The 25,593-nt window shown below is 50.0% G+C and overlaps 1 protein-coding gene and 1 non-coding gene across 4 annotated transcripts in view; one reads left to right on the forward strand and one right to left on the reverse strand.

Annotated features, from left to right (window-relative positions):
- Window positions 1-23,458, forward strand: part of SUGP1 (SURP and G-patch domain containing 1) — a 29,345-nt gene extending 5,887 nt beyond the window's left edge. Inside the window, exons 4-14 of one of the 3 annotated variants that reach the window (XM_068536656.1) lie at window positions 961-1,161; window positions 3,184-3,307; window positions 3,639-3,739; window positions 4,705-4,828; window positions 12,794-13,149; window positions 19,798-19,904; window positions 20,753-20,930; window positions 21,315-21,421; window positions 22,255-22,400; window positions 22,746-22,875; window positions 23,174-23,458. In XM_068536656.1, the coding sequence (XP_068392757.1) occupies window positions 961-1,161; window positions 3,184-3,307; window positions 3,639-3,739; window positions 4,705-4,828; window positions 12,794-13,149; window positions 19,798-19,904; window positions 20,753-20,930; window positions 21,315-21,421; window positions 22,255-22,400; window positions 22,746-22,875; window positions 23,174-23,200 (1,601 nt within the window). In that variant the 3' untranslated portion in view covers window positions 23,201-23,458. Of the gene's footprint in view, window positions 1-960; window positions 1,162-2,987; window positions 3,308-3,638; window positions 3,740-4,704; window positions 4,829-12,793; window positions 13,150-19,797; window positions 19,905-20,752; window positions 20,931-21,314; window positions 21,422-22,254; window positions 22,401-22,745; window positions 22,876-23,173 lie in introns of those variants that run through there. The other 2 variants (XM_068536657.1, XM_068536658.1) reach the window with 2 other exon arrangements.
- On the reverse strand, window positions 10,234-10,306 carry TRNAK-CUU (transfer RNA lysine (anticodon CUU)). The gene has a single exon. It is a non-coding gene; the product is annotated as a tRNA-Lys (tRNA).
- Window positions 23,459-25,593: the final 2,135 nt, after the last annotated feature.

Below are 25,593 nucleotides of genomic sequence, written 5' to 3' on the forward strand. Positions count from 1 at the left end.
CTGCTGGCTTTCTCTCCCAAGGGTCCCTCAGCACCTCAGAAATGGCAGGTCCCACCTTAGACTTGTTCTTCTCACCCCTCGTTCATTGAGCGTTCTCATTCTACTCATCCTCACACTAAACGCCCAAGGGGAGAGTGCAGACCTTGCCCTCTAGATGCTTACCCCCAAGAAGTGGAGACAAAGAAGCCAGGTTTCGATCCAGGGGGTAGGGGCCAGGAGTAAGCATGCCCCAGGGTTGTGGGACTGAGGCTTGAGTTAGAGCGGCAGCCCAGGTGCAAGGAACAGGACCCTCTTCGGGTGGGGGCGCTTGGCCCACAGGAGCCCCATGGGACATGCCAGGTGTGAGAATCACCACCTGTGGGAAGCCCACCTGTATCTGTGGTTGTGCAGTTTATCAGTCTCATTTTTACTGTAAGAAAGTTACTGGTGAAACAGCTGACCTTCAACCTTTGTCAGGTTTCCCAGGTAACAGTGAAGACAGTTAACCCAAGGCCAAGTTTGCCCACAGAGAGGGAGGAAGGGCTATATGAGCTCTTCACTGCAGGGTCTCATGCCATGAGTTGTGTTTGAAAAGTCCCAAATAGACTGGCTCCAGCCCACTACTGACAACCAGAGGGAGTGGGTGTAAGCTGGACGTGGGGATTCAGGTCTTATCCGGAAGAGCTGCAGCATCCCTAGTCTGTGGATATAGGCATCAGAGGCACCTACTGCCAGAGTTGCCACCTGCAGAGTCCCGGGCTGGGTGACCACAATAGGTTCTTCTCTGAGCCTCAGGGGTCCTCATCTGTAAAATGGGGGTGGCGTCCTCCCTGAGTGCTTCTCATCACCCACTGCCTGCCAGTGCTGTGCTAGAAGTTAAGAACCCAGCCACCTGGGGCTCGGGGCATGCAGGTTAGGCAGGAAGATGAGGAAGCCTGCACCACAGACCTCGAGTGTGGGTATCCTTCCTTGTATCCCAAGATGCCCCCCCGAGTGCGCCCGCTGCCCCGCCGCGCGTGCTCCCTCGCACCGGGAAGAGGCCCCCCCTCATCAGTAGCCCGCCGGGCCAGATGAAGAACTACGTGCACGCCAAGCAGCTGCCCGTGGCCAGCCGCCCGAGTGTCTTCCAGTCTCCTGACGAGGACGAGGAGGAGGACTATGAGCAGTGGCTGGAGATCAAAGGTGAGGTGCGGGGCTGCTGCCCTCCTCCCACGGCTGCTGCTCAGCCCTGCAGGCAGGGCCCGTGGCCACCGGGGATGCACAGCCGGGGGTGAGGGGTGCTCCAGGCTGAGCCAAGGGTCTGGGTGGGGCCCTTCAGGATGAGGGAGGGGAAGGAAAGGGTGGGGAGCAGAGCATGGGGAGCTGCAGAGGGGCTGCAGAGTGTGGGCTTCATCCTGGGAGCTGTGGGACCCATTGTCCACTTGTGTGGGGGCTGGCCTCCCGGGGGGCGGGGGCGTTCTCAGGGGAGCGTTCACTTGTGCCCTCCTCATCCAATACTAGAAGAGGAGCTCAGTGCGGGTACTTGTCTCCACGAGTTTGGGCCAGAGGTATGAGCGTGCAGGTTGGAGGGTGTGCTCTCCTGCCCAGGGAAGGACAGTCATTGGCCTTGGGTGAGCCAGTTCCAGCCCCATGGTGGAGGAGGGTGGAGGAGGGTGGTGATGGTGGCACTCCTAGTGCGTCCAGCCGTGTCCATATTCAGCACGAGACTTCGGTGCTGTGTGGAGAACGAGCTATGTGAAGTCCTGGCCCTGGGCCACCTCTGCTCCAGGATGGCTAGCACGGTCATGTCTCCCTGACAGGACAGACTGAAGTGACCATATAATCATGCCATGACAGCCTCTAGGCCTCTTGTTCTGGATGAGGGTGCCGGCTTCAGGCCGTGCATCTAAACAGATCAGTGGCCAACCTCGAACCTTGGAGCATTAGTCAGAATGGAATCAGTGAGTGTGGTGTTTCCTCAGAGAGGGGCCCTGGCAGTTCAATGGTACCCTGCTGGGAACTGCCACTTTATGAGGGTCAGTGGGTGTCTCAAGGCCCTTGAGGCTTTTATGGCCTGCTGTTGATAGAACCTCAGAAAAGCACCTGTGCTTGTAAAGTGACCAGGTCAGGGTCATTGCCAGGCATGTGGGAGGGGGGTGAGGCTTAGGGAAAAGGTAGACACAGAATGTCTCTGAGACCTCTTATAGGTCCTCCTTAGGCCACATGTTGTACCCCCCCCCCACCGCGAGCTTCCTGGCAGTACAAGCAACAAGGGGAATAAGAGTGGCCACAGGCTCAGTGTCTGGCCCCATTGCCAGGAGGAGCAAACATTCCTAAGCACTGACTGACATCAAGAAATTTCTTCTGGGAGTTTTCATATGAGGGATGTGAGCTGTATGGTGGCTGACAGTCTCAGAAACAGGCCAGCAGTAAATACAAAAGCAAGTTCCATGTGGCTCAAAGTGGAGACTAATACAAAAATATATTTTTTAGTGGTGTTCACTGGAAGTGCTCTGAGGTAACAATTAAGCCCGTTGCAATGAGTGTCCCTAGCTCCCAAACATGTTGGTCTGGAAACACATGTTCTCACTCACGGAAACCAGGACTTCTTGGAGAAATGGCTGGCTCTAGGTCTGGGCAGGAAGCGTCTGAGATGATCCTGAAGTGCCCTGTCCCAGCAGATGTCGAGGAGGCCATCAGAGACTGGGGTCATGTCCAAAGGCCTCAGGAGCCAGCTTGAAGAGGCTCCACTGGCCACAGAGGGGGTGATTGAGCTTCTGTGATGATATTAATTGTGTTGGATTGAAACCCACTGATGTCTTTAAATCAGAGTTTGTAATGATATTTTAAAAAAAGAATTTGTCTTTGAAGGATGAAAGGGAATTGATTTATTGTACTGAACACTGGTAAAGAAAGGAATTGAGCATTCCACAAAAGGAGGGGGAGGCTGGCTATGTTTTCCAACATCTCCCTGCCAGCCTGGGGACTGGCTTGGCCTTTGGGAGGCTCACACACTTTTCTCCCTCCAGCATGTCTCGCAAAGGCTGTCTAGACCGACTCACCCCTCATCATGGTGCTTTGTGCATGGACCCGGGACGCCCGACAACCTCCCGCATTTCACCCTCTTCTCCCCCGACCCCTCTGTCCTTGTGGTCCGTAGAGAGAGTGTGCCTGTTGACTGTGGGGTGTGTGAGTTGAACCCCAGTACTGACAGCCTCCTTAAAGTTTCACCCCCAGAGGGAGCCGAGACTCGGAAAGTGATAGAGAAATTGGCCCGCTTTGTGGCAGAAGGAGGCCCCGAGTTAGAAAAAGTAGCTATGGAGAACTACAAGGATAACCCAGCATTTTCGTAAGTATTTCTGGGAGGGGAAGGCCACTGCTACTTAATGTTCTTGCCACATGTTAGTACATGCAAATGTTCTTGTAAAACCCTGGTGGTGACTGAAGCTGGCCGGGGCTGGGTGCTTCCTTGCGTGGGCCAGATACTGTTCTGAGAGCTTTCTAATTCACACCAGAGGTAGCAAGGGGCCCCAGTGTGGTGTGGAGACTTATTTTTGGGCCCCATCAAGGTGTCTCTGCTCACCAGCTTGCTTTTGCACAGTATGTCTTCAGAAGCTGCGTGGGTCCACCCATCCCCGTTGCTCATTTTCCACTCTTTGTTTTACAAAACTCCTCTCCAGGTTTTTGCATGATAAGAATAGCAGGGAATTCCTCTACTACAGAAAGAAGGTGGCTGAGATAAGAAAGGAAGCACAGAAGTTGCAGGCAGCCTCTCAGAAAGGTAGGTGGCTGAAGGGGGTGGGAGGTTCTAGGGAGGCGTGTGGACAAACCACGCCCCAGGTGGAATCGGGGTTCCTTTTCCTGGAACCCGTCGTGGCGTGGGATGGCGTTGACAGTGCAGGTCTGTGCCCTCCCAGGGAGCTGCGGTCATGCTGGGACCAGCACTGCCCTCCCTGCCGGTGCTCTGAGGAGTGGGGAAATCTAAGGGTCAAGGTAAAGGTCAAGGTCATGTCCAGGAGCTCAGCCCTGTGCATGTAAAGGGGGCACAGGAGAGGAACACTTGCCCCTTGGTTCATGGTCATTTTCACAAGTGCTAATGAGCACCTGCTGCATGCTGGGCACTGAGGACAGCTAGAGACAAATGCAGTGACTGACACTTGTCAAGGGGGTCCAGGAGACAAAAACGGTCAGCTGGTGGGATGAGTGTCAGGGGAGGGTGAGATGCTGCCTGGTCTCCAGCTGTAATGAAGTGAAACCCCAGCCAGGTGCTGGTGGGCAGCAGGGGGATTGATGTTTAAGCCAAATGTGGGCCACAGACGTCGGTTCATCATGTCTGTCACTTGCAATCCCTTGCCCTGACCTTCTTCCCAGGAGAGGTGGGCCAGGCCCATCCCCCCCATGTGACCTGGGGGGACAGCTGCCAGCAGAAAGGCTGAGGTGGGGATTCCCATCTCTCCTCCAGCCTGGACCCAGACTGTCCCTCACATTCTGTTCCCATGTCCCAGTGTGTGTCCAAAACCCCCAGACATATGGGGTGGGAAGGGGTCGGGTGTGGGGGGCAGAGGCTCAAGATATATTATTATATTAATTCAGGTGTTTGGTTCCAGTGCAGTAATCTGATTCCCATTTGCCTGTTTTTCTTTGTATTGTTCCTAAAATAAACCCCTCTTGTTGCCCGGGGTTCTTAGCAGAAATTAGGCTGTTGGGTGTGGTGAGTTGAGCTCAGTACTGACAGCCTGCTTAAAGTTTCACCCCCAGAGGACGAAGAGGTCAAGAACCTCGCAGAAAAGTTGGCCAGGTTCATAGCGGATGGGGGTCCCGAGGTGGAAACCATTGCCCTCCAGAACAACCGCGAGAACCAGGCATTCAGGTAAGCGGGGGGGGGAACCCACTGGAGAGGTAACCTCTCACCCTAGTCACAGCTCCCCCGCTGAGAAAACGGGCTTGGTGTGGTATTGAGACGTGCTAGGGTCCCATGGCAAGAAGTTGGCAGGGCCAGGACTCAGGGCCAGGAGTTTCTGACCACAGAGTTTAGCCCTGCCACCCCATAGGCATTCCCCAAGTGCACATTGGTGCCCTGAATCATCTCTGAGGCAGGTGTGTGGGGACCTTTGGGGCCTTGTGTTTTCCAGGTGCCTCATGGAGAAAGTCTCTAGCACTTGCCTTGCTCCCTTGTAACAGAATAGGCCAGGCTCTCGAGCAGAAACTCACAGAATCGTTGTTCACTGTTTGCATCCTGAGGGTCTCATCTTTACGACAAGGGAAATGGCAGGAAAGCAGGGAATGTGATACCTCAGGCTCTGGGGAGGGGGAACCCACAGCCTGTGTGCAGATTCCACAGAGTGGGTGGGACAAGCATCCTGGCCTCCCTGCTGTCCCCAGCCACGAAGTCACACACCACTCCCTCAGGCTGGGTCTGTGCTCGCCCGGCTCTGTCATTCGTTGGGTGGGTTCAGCCCCAGCTCTTTGTGGGGGAAGGCTGATGGGGGGGGCCGGATGTTGGGGTGTGGGTGGGGTGGTCACTGCTGCAGGGCGGGGACCGGCAGAGGTTTGTGAGGTGGACGTTGAACCTGTTGTGGAGGCGATGCACCCATGAGGACACTTTTGGCCACGAGTAACACAAGTTCCCACTCAGTCAGTGAGGAGACGCGATGGCGCTTTTAACGAAAGTGCTGGAGCTGCAGCCATCTGGGCTGGTTGATTCTGCAGCTCTAGACACCATCAGGGACTCAGGAAGAAAGAAGAAGGTGTGGATGCTGGGCAGGCGGCCAGTCGCATCTACTACATGTGAGCCAGCGTGAGCTAGACACGGAGCAAAGTGAAGGGCGTCTGGAGGGACTGCCACGCAGGAGTGAAGCGACAGAGATGGCGGGCGCCCTGCCACCTTGGCGGGGAGCAGGGTGAGCGTTGACGCAGTGCAGATGGGCCTTGGAGCTGGGCCGGGCTGGGTCCCAGAGGGCTCAGGTGTCCACTGAGAGCCTTTGGAGGGTCTGCGTAGGGAGTGACAGGGTCAGCTGTTCTTCCAGGATCATCTGGCCACAGTTGTGGAGGGTGGTCAGGCACACCAGGTTGAGGCACATGGGGGCAGAAGGGAACCATCGGGTGGGGCCGGGGGTGGGGAAGGGCTGCTGAGGGTTTCAGGTGTCCCTGTGTCTGGTACCTGGGCAGCTAGGAGCTTTCATGGGGGCTGTGGGGTGTTTGGGTCTAGAGTTCAGGAGACCCAGGATCTCCTCACAATGTAGTGATATCGGCCACCATACCTGGACCAGTGTTAACAGTGTTACGGTCTAAGTCACTACGTCTTTTTTTTTTTTTTCTTCGTTTACCTAAGTAAGTTTATTTAAACAGGAAACTTAATGTACTGTCACTCAGCGTTAAAAGAGCTGACAAAAAATCTATCGCAGGCAAAGTGGGCGAGGTAATGGAATTCTGTACAAAACCCCCAGCGCAGGTGGCTCTCCCTGGTCACAGGGGTCCAGGGCTCAGCAGCTCCAGCCAAGCCTTTTCCCTGGGGTCAAAGCAAAGAGACATTATCACCACAAGCGACTCCAGGCCCTCCCTGCAGCGGTTGCGCCTTATGGGGGCATTACTGGCAGGCATCCAGCTTTTTGGGTGTGGCTTTGATGGAGGCTAGAGGGTGACTGCCACGGATGAGGACAGAGCCTGGGGGTGTCTGGCAGAGAAGTAGCTGAAGGTGACCAGCGTGGTCTGGGGGCGTTCATTTCAACACCAGAGCTGAACTACAGTTGGCACTCCACACATTGGGGAAATAGTAAACGAGGGAGGATCAGGCGTCCGGGCCTGGGCAAGGCATGCAGGTTCATACCAAGCAGACTGTTTCATCTTTGCATGGGGTCAGGTACAAGGCCGCTCCTCTCACCCCCAAATCTAACAGCCACCCCGTGTTCCTGCCGCTCTAGGTCCTTCTCTTCTGATTTCCCAGCAGCTATGAGTTTTGGGAAACAATTGTAATAGCTGTGCTCATCTGTAAAGAAGCTGGAAATACCTGTCCCTTTGACCAGTCATTCTACTTCTGAGATGCCATCCCCAGAAATAATGTTACATATATAGCACTGTCATAGTCTTGAAAAATTAGTAACACAATGAAAGTCCAGCCCCAGTGGGCTAAACTCCTATAACTGCATCTCCCCAGTGGAATCGTGGCTATCGGAAGGCAAGTTGTTGAAGGTGGTAGCAGCCAGCACACCTCAAGCCACGTGTGACTCTTAACACATCACCCGGGCGAACCATGTTGTTCTTTACAACAACCTGGCGTGTTGGCCTTTAACAGGTGAGCAAGGCAAGGAGGCCAGTTGGTGGAGATGCCTTCACCACCGTGCTACACTGCATTCTAACAGGAAAGCCTTATGTTGTCGGGTTAAGAAATTCTTAAAATATCAGGATGCGGAAAATAGAATCACAGCTCTGTTCAAATAAATCTGCAGTGGAAAAAGTCTGGAAGGAAAAGACACCAAAGTGGTAACTTTGGTTAACCCTGTGTGTGGGATTACACCAGTCAGAGGGAGTCTTCGTTGTAGAATCCCCTGCACCTGTGCCCGGGGCCCATAGTGAGCTGTTATGCTCCTCGCAGACAGGCATACCCATGGGGGGCTCTTGGGTGCTGCCTCTCAGCATCTCGGAGGAGAATCAACATGGATCAGCAGCTGAGGCCAGGAAGAGGCAAGCTTGTGAGCTTAGAGGAGACCCACCCCGTTAGGAGCTGCCCCCCTGCCCCAGTGGGCGAATTCCCCAGTCTGCTTTTCTCAGAGGAACCAAATCACTTTAAATCCATGTCCTGGTTGCTACGAGTCTTTTTTAAATTCAGCCATCTGCTCCCTTCCCTCTTTGAACGACTTCTTGCTTTCGTCTCTTGATTTTTTTTTAAGATGTTATTTTTTGAGCAGTTTTAGGTTCGCAGCAGAATTGAGGGGAAGGTACAGAGACTTCCCATGTGCCCCCTTCCCCGACACATGCACAGCCTCCCCCATTATCAACATCCCCCACCAGAATAGTATATTTGTTAAAATTGATGAACCTATGTTGACACATCATGATCACCCAAAGTCTATAGTTAGGGTTCACTCTTGGTGTTGTGTATTCTATGGGTTTGGACAAATGCGTAATGACATGTATCCATCATTATGATATCATGCAGAGTATTCTCACTGCCCTAATATTCCCTGTGTTCTGCCTGTTCACCCCTTTTTCCTCCCTAACCCCTGGCAACCACGTAGTTTTGCCTTTTCCAGAATGTCATATAATTGGAATCATAGTATGTTGCCTTTTCGGATTGGCTTCCTTCACTTAGTAATACGTATTTAGGGTTGCTCTGAGTCTTTTTTTGGCTTGATAGCTCACTTCTTTTTAGCACTTAATAATTTTCCATTGTCTGGATGTACCGCAGTTTATTTACCCATTCACCTCCTGCAGGACATCTTGGTCGCTCCCAAGTTTTGGCAATTATGAACAAAGTTGTTATAAACGTCAGTGTGCAGGGGTTTTGTGTGGACGTAAATTTTCAACTCTTTTCTACCAAGAAGTGTGATTGCTGGATTGTATGGTATATTTAGTTTTGTAAGAAACAACTTAACTGTCTTCCAGAATGGCTTGTACCATTTGCATTCCCCGCAGCAATGAATGAGAGTTTCAGTAGCTCCATATCAACATTTGATGTTGTCAGTGTTTTGGATTTTGGCCGTTCTTATAGATGTATAGTGATATTCATTGTTTTGATTTGCATTTTCCTGATGACATGATGGGAAGTATATTTTCATAATGCTTATTTGCCATCTGTAAATCTTTGGTGAGGTGTGTGTTAAGGTCATTGGCCCATTTTTTAATTGGCTTGTTTTTTTATTGTTGGGTGTTAAGAGTTCTTTGTATATTTTGGGGTTTTTTGGTTTTTTTGTTTGTTTTTTTCTGGCTTTGTTGGGTCTTCATTGCTGTGCGTGGGCTTTCTCTAGTTGCGGTGAGCGGGGGCTACTCTTCGTTGCGGTATGTGGGCTTCTCATTGCAGTGGCTTCTCTTGCTGCGGGGCATGGGCTCTAAGCATGCGGGCTTCAGTAGTTGCAGTGCATGGGCTCAGTAGTTGTGGCGCACGGGCTTAGTTACTCCGCGGCATGTGGGATCTTCCCGGACCAGGGATCAAACCCGTGTCCCTTGCATTGGCAGGCGGATTCTTAACCACTGCACCACCAGGGAAGTCCCCTTTGTATATTTTGGATACCAGTCTTTATCAGATGTGTCTTTTGCAAATATTTCTCCCAGTCTGTGGCTTTTTCTTCTCATTCTCTTGACATTGTCCTTTGCAGAGCAGAAGTTTTTCATTTTAATGAAGTCCAGCTTATCAGTTGCTTTCATGGATCATGCCTTTGGTGTTGTATCTAAAAAGTTATTTCCATACCCAAGGTTACGTAGGTATTCTCCTATGTTTTATAGTTTTATGTTTTATGTTTAGGTCAGTGATACATTTTTAGTTAATTTTTGTGAAGGTTATGAGGTCTGTTTCTAGATTCTTTGTTGTTGTTTTTTTTTTTTTTTTGCATGTGAATGTCCAGTTTCAGCACCATTTGTTGAAAAGACTGTCTTTGCTCCATTGTATTGCTTTTGCTCCTTTGTCAAAGAAAGACCATATGTATGTGGATCTGTTTCTGGGCTCTTTATTCTGTTCTGTTGACCTCTTTGTCCATTCTTTCACTAATACCCCACTGCCTTGATTACTGTAGCTTTACAGTAAATCCCGAAGTCAGGTAGTGTCAGTCCTCCACCTTTGTTCTTCTTCTTCAGTATTGTGTTGGCTATTGTGGGTTGTTTGTCTCTTTATATAAGCTCTAGAATGAGTTTGTCAATATCCACAGAAAAAATGATTTTGACTGGAATTGCGTTGAATCTAGAAATCAAGTTGGGAATAACTGACATCTTGACAACATTGTGTCTTCCTATCTGTGAACATGATTCATTTATTTAGTTCTTCTTTGAATTCATTCATCAGAGGTTTTTTAGTTTTCCTCATATAGATCTTGTACATATTTTGTTACACTTTACCTAAGTATTTCATATGGGGGAATGCTAATGTAAATGGTATTGTGTTTTTAGTTTCAAGTTCCACTTGTTCATTGCTGGTATATAGGAGAGTGATTGACTTCTGTATTTTAACCTTGTATCCTGCAACCTTGCTATAATAGCTTATTAAGTTCCAGGGTTTTTTGGTCTATTCTTTCATCTGTGTTTTTTATTTTTATCTTTTGTCGCACCGCATGGCTTGCAGGATCTTAGTTCCCCAATCAGGGATTGAACCTGGGCTCTCAGCAGTAAGAGTGCAGAGTCCTAACCACTGGACCACCAGGGAATTCCTTCATCTGTTTTTTCTATGTAGACGATCATGTTATATTTCTTCCTTCTCAGTATATCTTCTACTTCCTTTTCTCATCTTATTTCATTAGCTAGAACTTCCAGAATGATGATGAAAAGCATTGGGGAGGTGGGATATTCTTGGCTTGTTTCTGTTGTTAGTGGAAAAGCTTGAGGTTTCTCATCATTAAGTATGATGTTAGCTGTAGATTCTTTGTAGATAGTCTTTATCAAGTGGAGGAAGTTCCCCTGTACTCCTGGTTTACTGAGAGTTTTTCTCATGAATGGGTATTAGATTTTATTAAATGCTTTTTCCACAGCGATTGATATGATCATGTGATTTTTCTTTTTTAGCCTGTTGACCTGATGGATTACATTACTTGATTTTCTTTTTTTTTTAAATTTATTTTATTTTATTCATCTGTTTAGTTTTTGGCTGCATAGGATCTTCGCTGCTGCACGCGGGCTTTCTTTAGTTGCGGCGAGCAGGGGCTACTCTTTGTTGCAGTTCGCGGGCTTCTCATTGCAGTGGCTGCTCTTGTTGTGGAGCACGGGCTCTAGGCATGCGAGCTTCAGTAGTTGTGGCACACGGGCTTCAGTAGTTGTGGCTCACGGGCTCTAGAGTGCAGGCTCAGTAGTTGTGGCGTACGGGCTTAATTGCTCCGCGGCATGTGGGATCTTCCCGGACCAGGGGTCGAACCCGTGTTCCCCGCATTGGCAGGCGGATTCTTAACCACTGCGCCACCAGGGAAGCCCACATTACTTGATTTTCAAATGTTGAACCAGTCTTGCCTGCCTAGAGTGAATCCCACTTGGTTGTGGTGTCTATTCTTTTTATACATTAGTGGATTAGGTTTGCTAATATTTTGTTGAGGATTTTTACATCTGTGTTCATGAGAGATGTTGGTCTATAGTTTTCTTTTCTTGTAATGTTTTTGTCTGGTTTTGGTATGAGGGTAACTGAGTAAGTTAGGAAGTATTCTCTCTGCTTCTGTCCTCTGAAAGGGATTGTACAGAATTGGTTTAATTTCTTCCCTAAATGTTTGGTGAAATTCACCAGTGAACTTTTGGAAGGTTATTAATTACTGATTCAATTTCTTTAATAAAAATAGGCCTGTTCAGATTGTCTAGTTCTTCTTGTGTGAGTTTTGGCAGATTGTACCTTTCAAAGAATTGGCCCATTTCATCTGGGTTATCAAATTTGTGGGCATAGAGTTGTTCATAGTAATCTGTAGTAATTTTAATGTCCGTGGGATCTGTAGTGATGGCCCCTCTTTCTTTTCTGTTGTTAGTAATTTGTGTCCTCTCTCTTTTTTTCTTAGCTTGGCTAGAGGCTTAGTGATTTTGTTGATCTTTGTTTTTTTTAACTTTTGCAAATGTTCCACACTGGGTTTTCTGAAGGGTGTGCATGCTTGTACCATGACCCAGGAATACAAAGAAGATGACACAGTCTCCCCATCCCTCCATCCCACCATAGGATGTTAGCGGGATTGGGAGTCCTCCCATCCCTCTCCCATCTCTGACGTAGACATGTAGAAATAGTATGTGGATTTATTTTCTGCTAACTTCCTTTTATACAAAAGGGATTTACAGCATCCTCGAGCCTGCATTTTGCTTTTGTAGTACAGCATTGTGCCGTGACTGTCTTTCCAGGTTCATGAGTGCAAGTCTAGCCCCTTCTTGTCAAGGGCTTTGTAATCTCTGCTGTGCACAGGTTTTGGTATGTGGAACTGGGCTGTGACTCTTCCCTCTGGTGTGGACTCTAGAAGTAGGACTGTTGGCTCAGTACATGCATAGTCTGAGAGATGCTGGGCAGGTGCAGAAGGAGCTGCAGCCTCTGCTGGTTCTGAACCCAGCACCTCCTGCTCTGCGCTTGGGGACCAACAGCTACCAGCAAGGCTGTTAGTGAGCTCCCTGTCTGTTCCGATGTTTAGTGTCTTTGTTTTGTCTCTGTTCACTGTTGATGCCTCTCAAGGATGCATCAGAAAGCAGCACAAATATGCCCAGCTGTCAGGTTTGGGACAAATCCTGCCCTTTTTGGCACCAGGTGTCTCTCGCAGCTCAGGATTTCTTGGTTTGTAGGCACCGGTGCACTCATCTAGGACAGCAGGGGAAGAAGCCTGGCAGAGCCTGGGGAAGGTCTGAGAGAGCCCGCACCTTTTCTTTCGAAGCAGGGGATCAATGATATTGTGACGGGCATCCAATAAAGATGGGGTAGGGGCTTGGAGTGGCCCTCAGCTCACAGGAACAGCATCATGACAACCTGTGGGCATGTCACACTGTTCCTCAAGTTTGGGCCACCAGCACCAGCAGCCACTGAGGCCTGGCAGGGCAGGGGTCACGATAGAGACCCCCATCTTGACATGACCCTGAAGTGACCTAGCTGACCCCAGTGTGCCTACACAAGGCCCAAGCTTCTTCTGCCCTAAATCAGGGGTAGGGGGCTGAGGCCCAATGACGGTGTGCCCCCCACTCTCTTTTGCAGCTTTCTGTATGAACCCAACAGCCAAGGGTACAAGTACTACCGCCAGAAGCTGGAGGAGTTCCGGAAAGCCAAGGCTGGTCCCACGGGCACCCCCATGGCACCTGACCTCGGACTGAAGCGCAGATCTCCTCCTGAGACCCCGTTGGGGTCCATGCCCACCGCCACTGCCTGCCCTACCTCATCTGCCCCCTTGCCCAACGTCAACCCATCTTCAGCTGCCCCAGGGAAGCCGGCCACCACAGCCAACATGAAAAGGAAGCGAAAGAGCCGGTGGGGTCCTGAAGAGGACAAGGTGGAGCTCCCACCTGCCGAGCTGGTGCAGAGGGACGTGGATGCTTCTCCCTCGCCTCTGTCAGGTGGGCCGACCCCCTCCCTCAGCCTGTTGGGGAGGGTCTGTCATCTTTCACTGAGCGTAATGTTTTCAAGGTTCATCTGTGTTGAAGCACATGTCAGAATTTCATTTATTTCTACAGCTGAATAGAATTCCAGTGTACGGATAGACAACATTTTGTTTATCCATTCATCAGTTGTTTAGAAGCTTGGGTTATTTTCACTTTTTGGCGATTGTCAGTAGTGCTGCTGTGAACATTGGCCTACAAATACTATTCGGATCCCTGATTTTGATTCTTTTTTGTATATACCTAGGAGTGGAATCACTGGGTCTTACGGTAATTCTCTTTAACTTATTGAGGAATTGCCAAACTGTGTTCTGCAGCAGTTGCACCATTTTACATTCCCATCAGCAGTGCACAAGGGTTCCAGTTTCTTCTCATTCTCGCCTTATTATATATTCTAATAAGTGTAAAGTGAAATCACAGTGTAGTTTTTTTTTTTTAATTTTATTTATTTATTTATTTTTGGCTGTATTGGGTCTTTGTTTCTGTGCGAGGGCTTTCTCTAGTTGCGGCAGGTGGGGACCACTCTTCATCGCGGTGCGCGGGCCTCTCACTATCGTGGCCTCTCTTGTTGCGGAGCACAGGCTCAAGACACGCAGGCTCAGTAGTTGTGGCTCACGAGCCTAGTTGCTGCGCGGCATGTGAGATCTTCTGAAACCAGGGCTCGAACCCATGTCCCCTGCATTAGCAGGCAGATTCTCAACCACTGCGCCACCAGGGAAGCCCCCACAGTGTAGTTTTGATTTGTATTTCCCTAATGACTAATGGTGTTGAGCATCTTTTCATGTGTTATTGGTCAGTGTATAGTTTAGTTGGAGAAATGTCTATTTTAGTCATTTGCCCATTTTTTAATTGGGTTGTTTGTCTTTTTGTTATTGAGTTGTAGGAGTTCTTTATATGTTTTAGATATTAACCCCCATTCAGATACATGATTTGCAAAAATTTTCTCTAGTTTTATGGGCTGTATTTTCATCCTCTTAATGTCCTTTGATACACAGAAGTTTTAAATTTTAATGAAGTGCAATTTATTTTTTCTTTTGTTGCCTATGATTTTGGTCTTAAGAAACCATAGCCACATCCAAAGTCTTGAAGATATGCCCCTATGTTTTCTTCTAAGAGTTTTATAGTTTTAGCCGTTAAATTGAATTAATTTTTATATATGTTATAAGGTTATGAAGGGTCCAACTTCATTTCTTTGCATGTGGAGATCCAATTTTCCCAGCACCATTTTTTTTTTTTTTTCCCAGCACCATTTGTTGAAGAGACTTGTTTTTTCTCCATTGAATGGTCTCTTGACACCCTTGTCAGAAATCCCATAGATGTAGAAGTTTATTTTGGGGCTCTCTGCTCTATTACACTGGTTTATATATCTATCCTTATGCCAGTAGCACACTGTTTTGATTACTGTAGCTCTGTGGGAAATTTTGAAATCGGGAGTGTCAGTCTTCCAACTTTGTTCCTCTTTTTCACGCTTTGGCAATTCGAGGTTCTTTGAATTTTTGTATGAATTTTCAGATGGGCTATTCCATTTCTGCAGAAAACATTGTTGGGATTTGTTAGGGATTGTATTAACCGGTAGATTGCTTTGAGAGGTATTGACATGTTAACAACATTTAAGTCTTCCAATCTGAGAACATGGGATAGCTTTCCATTTACTTAGGTTTTCTTTAATTTCTTTCAATGTGTTTTGTCTTTCTGTTGTACAAGTCTTGTACCTCTGTTAAGTTTATTCCTAAGTGATTTACTCTTTATGATGCTGTTGCAAATGGATTTGTTTTTTTTAATTTCCTTTTTGGATTATTTGTTGTTAGTATAAGAAATACAACTGATTTTTTGTGTGTTGATTATGTATTTTTTATTTTTTGCTAAATTCATTTATTAGGGTAACAGTCTTTAGGGTTTTCTACACATAAGATCATGTCATCTGCAGATAAGGATAGTTTTACTTCTTCCTTTCCAATTTGTATGCCTCTTACTTCTTTTTCTTGCCTAATTGCTCTGGCTAGGATTTGCAGTACTGTGCTGAACAGAAGTGGTGAAAGCAGGCATCCCTGCCTTGTTCCTGATCTTAGGGGGAAAGCTTTTGTTCTTTCACCATTGAGTATGATGTTGTTTTATGTTTTTAATAGATGGCCTTTGTCATGTTGAAGAAGTTCCCTTCTGTTCCTAGTTTATTGAGTGTTTTTATCATGAAAGAGTGTTAGATTTTGTCAAGTGCTTTTTCTACATCAATTGAAATGATCATGTGGGTTTTTCCCTTCATTCTATTAATGTGGAGTATTACATTGATTGATTTTTGTATGATGAAACCACCCTTTCATTCCTGGAATAAATCCCCCTCTGTTGTAGTAAATAATTAGTTTACTAATTATTTACATGCTGATGGATTTGGTTTGCTACTATTTTGTTGCAAATTTCTGTCTGCATTTATACTCATAAGGATTATTGGTCTGTAGTTTTCTTATATTGTCTTTGTCTGCTTTTGGTATCAGGATAATGCTGACCTCATAGAATGAGTTAGGAAGTGTGTCCTACTTTAACTTTTTGGAAGAATTTGAGAAGAATTGGTGTTAACTCTTCTTTTAAATCTTGGGTAGAATTTACCAGTGAATTTATCTGGTTCTGGGCTTTTCTTTGGGGGGGTGGGGGGGGAGAGCCGATTATTGATTCAGTCCCCTTACTTGTTATAGGTCTATTCAAGTTTTCTGTTACTTCTTGAGTTAGTTTTGGTAGTTTGTGCCGTTCTATGTGATCCAGTTTGTGCCATTCTGAGTATTGTGATAAAATCTTGTGCTGTCCGCTCCACCCTGCCTGGGATGTGAATCATCCCTTTGTCCAGCATATCCCACCCATTAGTCACCAGTAGTCACTCGGTTATCAGATTGACTGTCATGGTATTGCAGTGCTTATGTTCAAATAACCCATATATTACTATTTTACTTAATAATGGCCTCACAGCACAGAGTAGTGATGCTGGCAATTTAGACATGCCAAAGAGAAGCCATCAAGTATTTCCTTTAAGTGAAAGGGTAAAAGTTCTTGACTTAAGCTGAGGTCTCCAAGATCTACGGTAAGAACAAATCATCTATCCATGAAATTGTGAAGAAGGAAAAAGAAGTTTGTGCTAGTTTTGCTGTCATACCTCAAACTGCGAAAGTTATGGCCACAGTGTGTGCTAAGTACTTAGTTAAAATGGAAAAGGCATTACATTTGTGATAAGATATTTTGAGAGGGACAGAAAAACCACATTCACATAATTTTTATTATAGTATATTGTTATAACTGTTCTATTTTATTGTTAGCTATTGTCATTAATTTCTTACTATGCCTAATTTATAAATTAAACTTTGTCATACGTATGTATATATAGTATACATGGGGTTCAGTACTATGTGTGGTTTCAGGCATCTACTGGGGGGATCTTGGAATGTATCCCCTGCAGGTAAAGTGGACTGCTGTATCCCCCTGTTGTTTTAGTAGTTGAGTCTTTTCTCTTTTTTTCTTAGGCAGTCTAACTAAAGATTTGTCCATTTCGTTGGTCTTTTCAAGAAACCAACTTTTGATTTCATTGATTTTTCTCTCGTATTTTGTATTTCCTGTTTCTTTTATCTTCATTCTAATCTTTATTTCCTTCATTCTGCTAGCTCTGGAATTAGTTTGCTCTTCTTTTTCTGGTTCCTTAAGATGTACAGTTAGGTATTGATCAGAGGTCTTTATTTATCTATCTATCTTTATTTATTTATTTATGGCTGCACTGGGTCTTCGTTGCTGCACGCGGGCTTTCTTTAGTTGCGGCAAGCTGGGGCTACTCTTTGTTGCAGTGCGCGGGCTTCTCATTGTGGTGGCTTCTCTTGTTCTGGACCTCGGGCTCTAGGCACACGGGCTTCAGTAGTTGTGGCACACAGCCTCAGTAGTTGTGGCACGCAGGCTCTAGAGCACAGGCTCAGTAGTTGTGGTGCACGGACTTAGTTGCTCCGCAGCATGTGGGGTCTTCCCAGACCAGGGCTTGAACCCGTGTCCCCTGCATTGGCAGGCGGATTCTTAACCACTGCACTACCAGGGAAGCCCTATCTTCTTTTTTAACATGAGCATCTACAGCTATACATTTCCCTCTTGGCACTGCTTTTGCTACACCCCATAAGTTTTGGTGTGTGTTGTGCTTTTGTGTTCATTCATCTCTAAGCATTTTCTGATCTCTTGTGATTTCTTCTTTGACCCATTTGTTGTTTAGGAGTGTGTTTAATTTCCACGTTTGTGAATTTTCCAGTTTTCCTTCTATTACTGATTTCTGGCTTTATTCCATTGTGATCAGAAAAGATACCTGGTATGATTTGTCTTTTAAAATTTATTAAAATTTGTTTTGTAGCCTAACAAATGATCTATCCTGGAGAATGTTCCATGTGTACTTGAGAATACAGTGTATTCTGGTGTTGTTGGATTTCATATTCTATAGATATCTATTAGGTCTGGTTGGTTTATAGTGTTGTTCAGTCCTCTATATCCTTATTGATTTTCTGTTTAGATGTTCTGTCCATTATTTAAAATAGGTACTGAAATCTCTAACAATTACTATGGAACTGTTTATTTCTCCCTTCAGTTTTGTCAATTTTTGCTTCATTTATCTTGGGGCTCTGTTGTTAAGTCTGTATATATATTTAATTGTCATATCTTCTTTCTGTATCAAACCTTTGTAAATATATAACATCCTTCTTTGTCTCTCATAACCTTTTTTGATTTAAAGTATATTTTGTCTGATACTAGTATGGCTAGTGCAGCTCTGTCTTTGTTACTATTTGCTTGAAATTTCTTTTTCCTTCCTTTGACTTTCAACCTATTTGTGTCTTTGTATCTAAAGTAAGTCTCTTCTAGACAACATACAGATAGTCCTGTTTTCTCCCTTAAGCTTTAAAGTACTTGGATTCAGTTTTGTCATAGAAAGCTCAGGAAATGCACAGTGATAAGAACAATAATTAATACAGTCAGTTTTGCACAGTGATCTCCAGCTTCTCCCTCCTTGACAGCAGTTTCAGGGACAGCCAACGTGTGGCCTCATTTCTCATTTTCTACCACAAACCCATAAGGTTGGGAGTCTGTTGTCATCACATTTTGCAGATGATGTTGGTGACTGATAATTGGCCGTCTCATGCCGTCTGTCTGACTCCCTCACCACGCAGCCTGCACCATGGGCAGAACCCTCTCAACCTCCCTCACCCCTGACTTCACTGGAGCTGGACACACAGGCACAAAGAAGAGTCATATATGCCCTGGCGCCAAAACCCACATTTGCCACACAAGGATGGGCTGAGGGGGAAGGCGTCTCACCCAGGTCACAGGGCTGGCCTGGCCTGTTGCTGCCCGCCCAGCTCTGAGAGTGGTCTCTGGCTGAATGCCTCCCTTGGCCAAAGAGAAAAGCTACTGACTGAAAAGTGTGGTACTCCCTGGGGCTCTAGATAGCACCTCTACCCAGGGTTGAGGGTGCCTAGGGTCGGATTGCTGCTCAAGTGCCAAACCTGGTGCCCACTGTAAAGGAGGGTGCCCAGATGTGAGGGCTCTTCTGACGCATGCACACCCCACCTCTGAGATCGTGTCCGCAAGGTCCAGCCCCAGCTCCCAGGTCCTTCATATTCTAGGGGACAAGTACAGGCTCTGAAGTCTCAGGTTCAGATTCAAGCCCCACTGGCCCACATTGTCCCCAGGGGAGCGTGGGCAGCCCCCACCTGCCTGCTCACTGGTGAAGTCGCCCAAGGAGGAAAGGGACTGTGCGTGTGATCCAGGCACACAGCAGGCTGCTCAGACCTTGGGTCCCTTGCTCTCTCCATGGGGCTCTCCAACATCTTTCAGAGCCCCCATAGACCGAGGAGGGATTGGTGTGCAATCTTAGGGCCCAGGAGCACCTGCGGGTGGTTCTTGCAGGCAACGACCCGGTCCCGTTGACCTGGGAAGACCTGGCTCTTTCCATCCTCCCAGAGGGGCCTCTGCACCCCTTTCTGCCTGGCTTCTTCCCCAGGAAGCCACCACCTGAGGGGTGGTTGTTTCCACCACCCAGATGGGGCCATTGCAGCATCTTGATGTGAGTTAGCGTTGCAGGCTCCAGCCAAGCTCCAAAGGTGATGCCAGCTTAAATGTCAGTTGCTTTAAAGATGGTTGGCTGCTTCCCCAGAAGGAGCTAACAGAACCACGCAGCTGAGTCTTATGCCAGACTCCAAACCTGTGTGTCTACATAAGGTATCTGTTCACCGTAGGGCTTACTTCCAAGAGCCTGTGTGCAAGCATCTCTGGCTTTGCAGATTCCCTGCCTTGTCACCCATTAGCTGTGTGACCTTGAGTGAGACCCCAGACCTCTTGAGTTTTGGTGTCAGCATTTGCAGTGTGGAGTCATAGAGCCTGCCTGGAGCAGTCATTTGGGGATGGAACTGAGTACACACGATAGAGCGGAGCAAAGCCCCCCGAGGTCATCAAGTGACATGTCATGCTAACTATTCCGACTTCAGTGTCCTGCCACATGGGCCAAGGGCCTCAGGTGTCGTCAACGCATGGACTCTGCCTGGGACACAGATGCATGGCTAAGCCCACGTGTCTGTTGCTGACCAGCCTGTGTCTTGTTTCTAGTTCAGGACCTCAAGGGTCTAGGCTACGAGAAGGGGAAGCCCGTGGGTCTGGTGGGTGTCACAGAGCTTTCGGACGCCCAGAAGAAGCAGCTGAAGGAGCAGCAGGAGGTAAGGCCCTGGGGGGCAGGGCAGGCAGGCTCCAAGGGGCTGGTGGAGTGTCGTCTCCCACCCTGCCCTGTGGTGCAGTGGTCACGGTGTATTCTTTCTGAGCCTCCCTGTGCCAGGTGAATCCCACAGTCAGGGGAGAGGCTCTTGGGCAGGTGGGTCCCCCATCAATGGCAAGCCACCCCCTGAGGGCCCTCCCAAGCCCACAGTTGGGCCCAGAGCCCAGGCCTTCTTATGCTGCCTGGGCAGCCTTCTCAGCTGATGCTCCACAGCTACTTCCCACTGCGCTCGTGGGCTGGTCCTGACTGGAGAGTCTCCATTTCAGTTTTCCTTACCGTTCCCTGCAGCACTCAGTACAGGATAAGCCTGTCTGGCACTGGGTGCCCTGAACAATGTGACAGCTGTTCAGTTGGTGTTGGGCAGTTTGGGAGTGAGGGCTGGCTCAGCAGGGAGCTCTGTGGCCAGGATATGGACAGCTGGGACAGCTTACCTGAGCCACCTCCTCCAGGCTGGCGGCCCCGTCACATGACCCTCGACCCTCCCAGTGGTCAGGAGCCCACGTCGCCCTCATTTGGTCCACAGTGATGGTGCCCAGGATATTCCAGATTCCAGGCCGGGCTCTGGGTGAAACAGAGAGAGGTCCTCCCTGCTCAAAGTAGAGATTCAGGGGACCCAGGGCATGTCCTGACGCAGGACTCAGTGCCTTCCTGAACACTTGCTCTGAGCCCTGCTCTTGTGCCTGCTCCAGGGAGGGGGGAAAAGGGGTGCCCAACGTGCACAGGGGAGGCGAGGGGGCTAGCTTCCTGCACGTACGGTGCACGGCCTTGCTCACTGGCGTGTGCCGCCCACAGATGCAGCAGATGTACGACATGATCATGCAGCACAAGCGAGCAATGCAGGACATGCAGCTGCTGTGGGAGAAGGCACTGCAGCAGCACCAGCATGGCTACGACAGCGACGAGGAGGTGGACAGCGAGCTGGGCACCTGGGAGCACCAGCTGCGGCGCATGGAGATGGACAAGACTCGGGGTGGGCCGAGGAGCGAGTCACAGGGGCGGGGTGGGGGGGTGCCCTTTTCTTCAGGGTGCTGTGGGCTCAGGAAGCCCACTCACCAGCCCGGGAAGTGCCTGGAGACACCACATTGGGGTCTTAAGCCACCTATCCAGCCTGTAAGGCCTTGGGCAAGAGACTTGGCCTCTTAGTGCCTGTTTCTTCAGTGGTAAAAGGATGGTCCTCTGAGTGTTCACTGGCGTTTGAACACGGTACACAAGGGCTGCGTGGGAGAGCAGGGCTCGAGGTCTCAACCAGCTGCCTCGTTCCCCACGGCCCCAGACTCCCCCCGAGACTCACACTTCTGCTGTGGGGCTGCCACACCCTCCTTCCTCCTCTCACCTTTACCCCATCTCTGGGCAGAATGGGCGGAGCAGCTGACGAAGATGGGCCGGGGCAAACACTTCATCGGAGACTTCCTGCCACCCGATGAGCTGGAGAAGTTCATGGAGACCTTCAAGGCCCTGAAGGTAGGCTGGGAGGGGCCCCAGGCACCAGCCCCGGCTGTGAGCCTGTGTAGCAGGCGGCCTGCGCAGTGTCCCAGCCCCTCCTGCAGCCTCCTCATGTGGCAGACATCTGTGGTGGCCTCAGGGGCCCCCTCGCTCACAGGAGGAGTAGGGCCCTCTTGCCACGGGTGGCACCTGCTTATGACAGGTGCCATCTGCGTAGGGAATTAGAAAATAGCATCTTGGCTGCCGCTTTAGAAACATTTCCTGGGGCTTTAGGGAAATTCTGCTTCCAGTGGAGCCAATTAAATGCAGTTTACAGGCAAAGCATTTCTCAGGCAGACGCCCCCATGTGTTGGGCTCTCCAGAGTGAAGTTGTTCTTCCCATGCTGCCCTCATGCTCAAGAGGAGAGGGCTGACATAGAACATTCCACATAGTCTTTTGAGGGTTTTTGTAAAACTGCTTTGTACCACATAATCTCACCAATGAGATGGTCACCTCATGTGACCACAGCACTCTTTTTAGCACTCTGTGTAACAAATGGCTCTTGGAACATGGAATTTTTCTTCACTGATGAACCATTAATCTTTCTCATGGTGGACAAGGCCTGTGTGACCTGTCACCTTGCCTTCTTTGACTTGGCCACCAGGGAGCTCAGTACTGCTTCTGGCCCTGGGGCCTCTGAGAAGGGGCAGCTTGATCTCTTCTCGAGGAGTCTGACCTAATGGTGGGGAGGCAGGTGGGCAGGTGGTCCCAGCGGCCAATGAGGCCATGTGGGGGGTGGGGTTTCAGGCCAGAGCTGGGACTAGGGATGGCTGCAGCCCTGGTGGATGACGGCTACCTCCTCCCCCTGCAGGAGGGCCGTGAACCTGACTACTCAGAGTACAAGGAGTTCAAGCTGACAATAGAGAACATCGGCTACCAGATGCTGATGAAGATGGGCTGGAAGGAGGGCGATGGCCTGGGCTCAGAAGGCCAGGGCATCAAGAACCCAGTCAATAAGTGAGTGTGGCCTCCAATGCCAGTGGGGAGGGGGGAGAGGAAAAGTCCCACACGGAGACATAGGCCCAGGGCCTGGCTCCAGCCCTATCACTGTGCTGGGAGTCAGGGATATGGACTCTGGTGGCTGGGCCGTCTTGGGCTCTCCATCTTCCCACAGTGCCAGGAGTGTCCCAGACAGATGTCACCCAGCCCAGCATAGCCCCCACATTGAGCTGCATTGGGGTGCTGCTGCTGAGTCCAGCCAGGGCGGGCGAGGCCTCCCTGCCCCAAGCTCAGGTCCCTCACCCCCGCTCTTGCCGGCACCAGCCTGCTCCCCGGCTCACACCACCCGTTGCCCCAATGCAGGGGGACCACCACGGTAGATGGTGCTGGCTTTGGCATTGACCGGCCAGCCGAGCTCTCCAAGGAAGATGACGAGTACGAGGCCTTCCGCAAGAGGATGATGCTGGCCTACCGCTTCCGGCCCAACCCCCTGGTGCGTGTGTCCCTATCCCCCTATATTGCTTGTGGCCGGGCCGCCACGGTTCCTCCGCTGTAGGCGGGTGGTGGTGCTGGTCACAGAAGTGTCCCTCCTTCCGCAGTCCAGCTAGGCTCTCCAGCAGACCCACCCCACCTCTCCACCTTGTTCGAGCCTGCCTCGCCTCCCCAAAGCCTGCCCTCCCTTCTAGAGGATGTGAGCTAGCTGCCCCCGCTAGGTTCTAGACGGGAGGAACTGCTAGCTCCCTTTAGCACAGCATAACCACCTCCCCTTTTATCTTTCTTGCTTCCCACAGAACAACCCCAGACGGCCTTATTACTGAGTATTCTGGAAAAATGCACAAATGTACTTTCCAAAAGACCGACCATTCCTGGACTGTGGAATGTTCCGGCCTGCTTTTCTGCCTGCCCTTCCCATTGTTGCGAGTGTCGTGCTGTGTATTAAAATCCCAGTGCTTGCCTGCCGTGGCAGCCTGGTCTTGCCATCACCAGAAAGCCCTCCTGATCCTTAGCAGGGCCAGGCTGGACCGGTGGGGGCAGGACGCTGCTCTGAAGGCTGCGCAGCGCCAAGGAATCCTGGAGACCACCTGGACCTTCTGTCTGCTTATGGGGTCCCCCATCGGCCTGGGTTGGAGTTGAGGGGAGGAGCTTTGGAGAGGGGAGGGTCGGCCAGCTGGCCAAGACCTGGCTGCACCTGGGCCAGGGGCATCAGGGACTCCCCTCCTAGCCTAGCCCTGCACTGCAGAAGGAGGCTGGGGAGGGGTCTCCAGGCAGGGCCCATTCCTCCCTCAGACCCACAAGGCAGGTGGACCCAGGGCACACCTGTGCCCCTCAACCTCTCTTGACATGTGGCATTGACAGGGCCCCACACACACACACGCACAACAAACCTCGCTAGCGATGGCTGCAGCCCAAGCTACCCTAGCTGCCCTGGGTCCTACAGGTATAGTGGACACACGAGTCCCTAGGGCTCGTGCCTTTGGGGGACAGCTTCATGGATGGATACACTGTACTAAGACATCACACGCCTCCTGGAGGAGGGGAGGCTATTGGGTAGCCCAGACCAAGGAGAGCTTGCCACATCTCCAGAGCCTGTGCCTCACACTTGTGCAGAAACCACACACTGGGGATCTTGTGCAACTGCAGCTGCTGAGTGAGCAGCTTGGGCAGGGTCTCGGAAATCTGTGAGCCGTGCTTGGAGTATCAGGGCCTGGCAAACTGAGGAGCCCCTACCTCTCATCCCCCTGCCACATACACGTACCCAGTAGGTCCTGCTCAGCCCCTGTGAGCTCATGGGGTCTGAGGACTCAAGTTGGCATCAGGCTCCTGGGCCAGCCTGCAGTTCACACAGTCATTCAGCAAACAGCACTGACTGTGAGCCACATGCATGGGATTTGCCCCTGGGCACCCACAGTCTACTGGGGCTGTGGCCATTAACCCCTAACAATCTGAGACTGATAAATGCCATAAAGAGGAAGTGGGACCTATGGTGGAGGTGGCCTGGGGAGTGTCTCAGTGAGGGAGTTCAGGGTCTGGAAGGCTCAGCAGCAAACCCCTGGCTGGCATGACATGTACTACCCTGTTTCTCCACCATGGACGCTGTACCCAGGGTAGGGCAAGGGGGTGAGGTGGAGCCTGCCCTGGGGGACCAGAGTCCTGAGCACAAGGGTATAGGTCTGGGCAGCCAGAGGTTCCAGTGATGGGGACCCTGGGCCTCGGTCCCAAACACCTAAGTCAAGGTCACCCCTCCATTTAATTCTCAGTGACCAGAAGGCTTGCCAGACTCAGACCAGGGACTCTAGCCCCAGCCAGGGGGACAGTTGGAAGAGGAGGCTTCCAAATGCTGTGTGGGTGTGCAGGTATCTGCCAGATACAGGGTGCAAGGCCAGCCCTGTAGACAGAGCTGCACCAGATACCGCTGGCCCTCCAGGGGGAGAAGTGGGGCTGGAGTGGCAGGGAGACCTCCCTGGAGGAGGGGACATTGGGGCCTGCTTTAAGGGGTGAGGGAATATGAGAGGGTCCATCTTGCAGATAGGAGAGAGGCATGTAGGGTATTGGCACCACAAGAATTGAGAAAAATCAAGAAATGAGGCTGGAGATTCAGATCAGCCCAGAGAAACCTGAGCTTCACGCATGAGCAACAGGCACCTGGGGAAGGAGGCTCTCAGGTCAGTGACCAGATCATCTTGTCACCCAGGCTCAGAGATGGGACCCAACTGCCCCATGGAGAAGGGGCCCTGGCTGGGCCCGGGTGGGAGTTGTGGGGATGTGAGGGTTAGAATTTCCCCCCAGGGGATTCCCTGGTGGTCCAGTGCTGTGGCCCTGGTTCAATCCCTGGTCGAGGAACTAAGATCCCGCAAGCCACATGGCACAGCCAGGAAAAAAAACAAAAACTGGGCCCCCTAGGGCAGGAAACAGGTGGGCACCGCTCACCCTGTTTCCTGCACCCAAAAGTACCACGTGGGCAAGAATCCGAGGCTCGCTGGAGGGGTTGACACAAAGCTGCCTCCTAATTCTCCACCCTGCAACCCCCTCCCTGGTCCAGCCCTGCCCCCTTGCATATGACCCCGAATGGAGCCCAGCCTCCTCCAGGCTGTTCAGAACGCTCGCAAGCCCACCCCACCTTGCTCCATGACCCCACCACCGACCCCAGCCTTCAGTGCCTCCTTTCTGCTGCTCATCCCCAAGCCTGAGCTATTTCTTCCTGCCAGGAGCA

Source organism: Eschrichtius robustus, chromosome 2 (genome assembly GCF_028021215.1).
Source record: "Eschrichtius robustus isolate mEscRob2 chromosome 2, mEscRob2.pri, whole genome shotgun sequence".
Lineage (NCBI taxonomy): Eukaryota > Metazoa > Chordata > Mammalia > Artiodactyla > Eschrichtiidae > Eschrichtius > Eschrichtius robustus.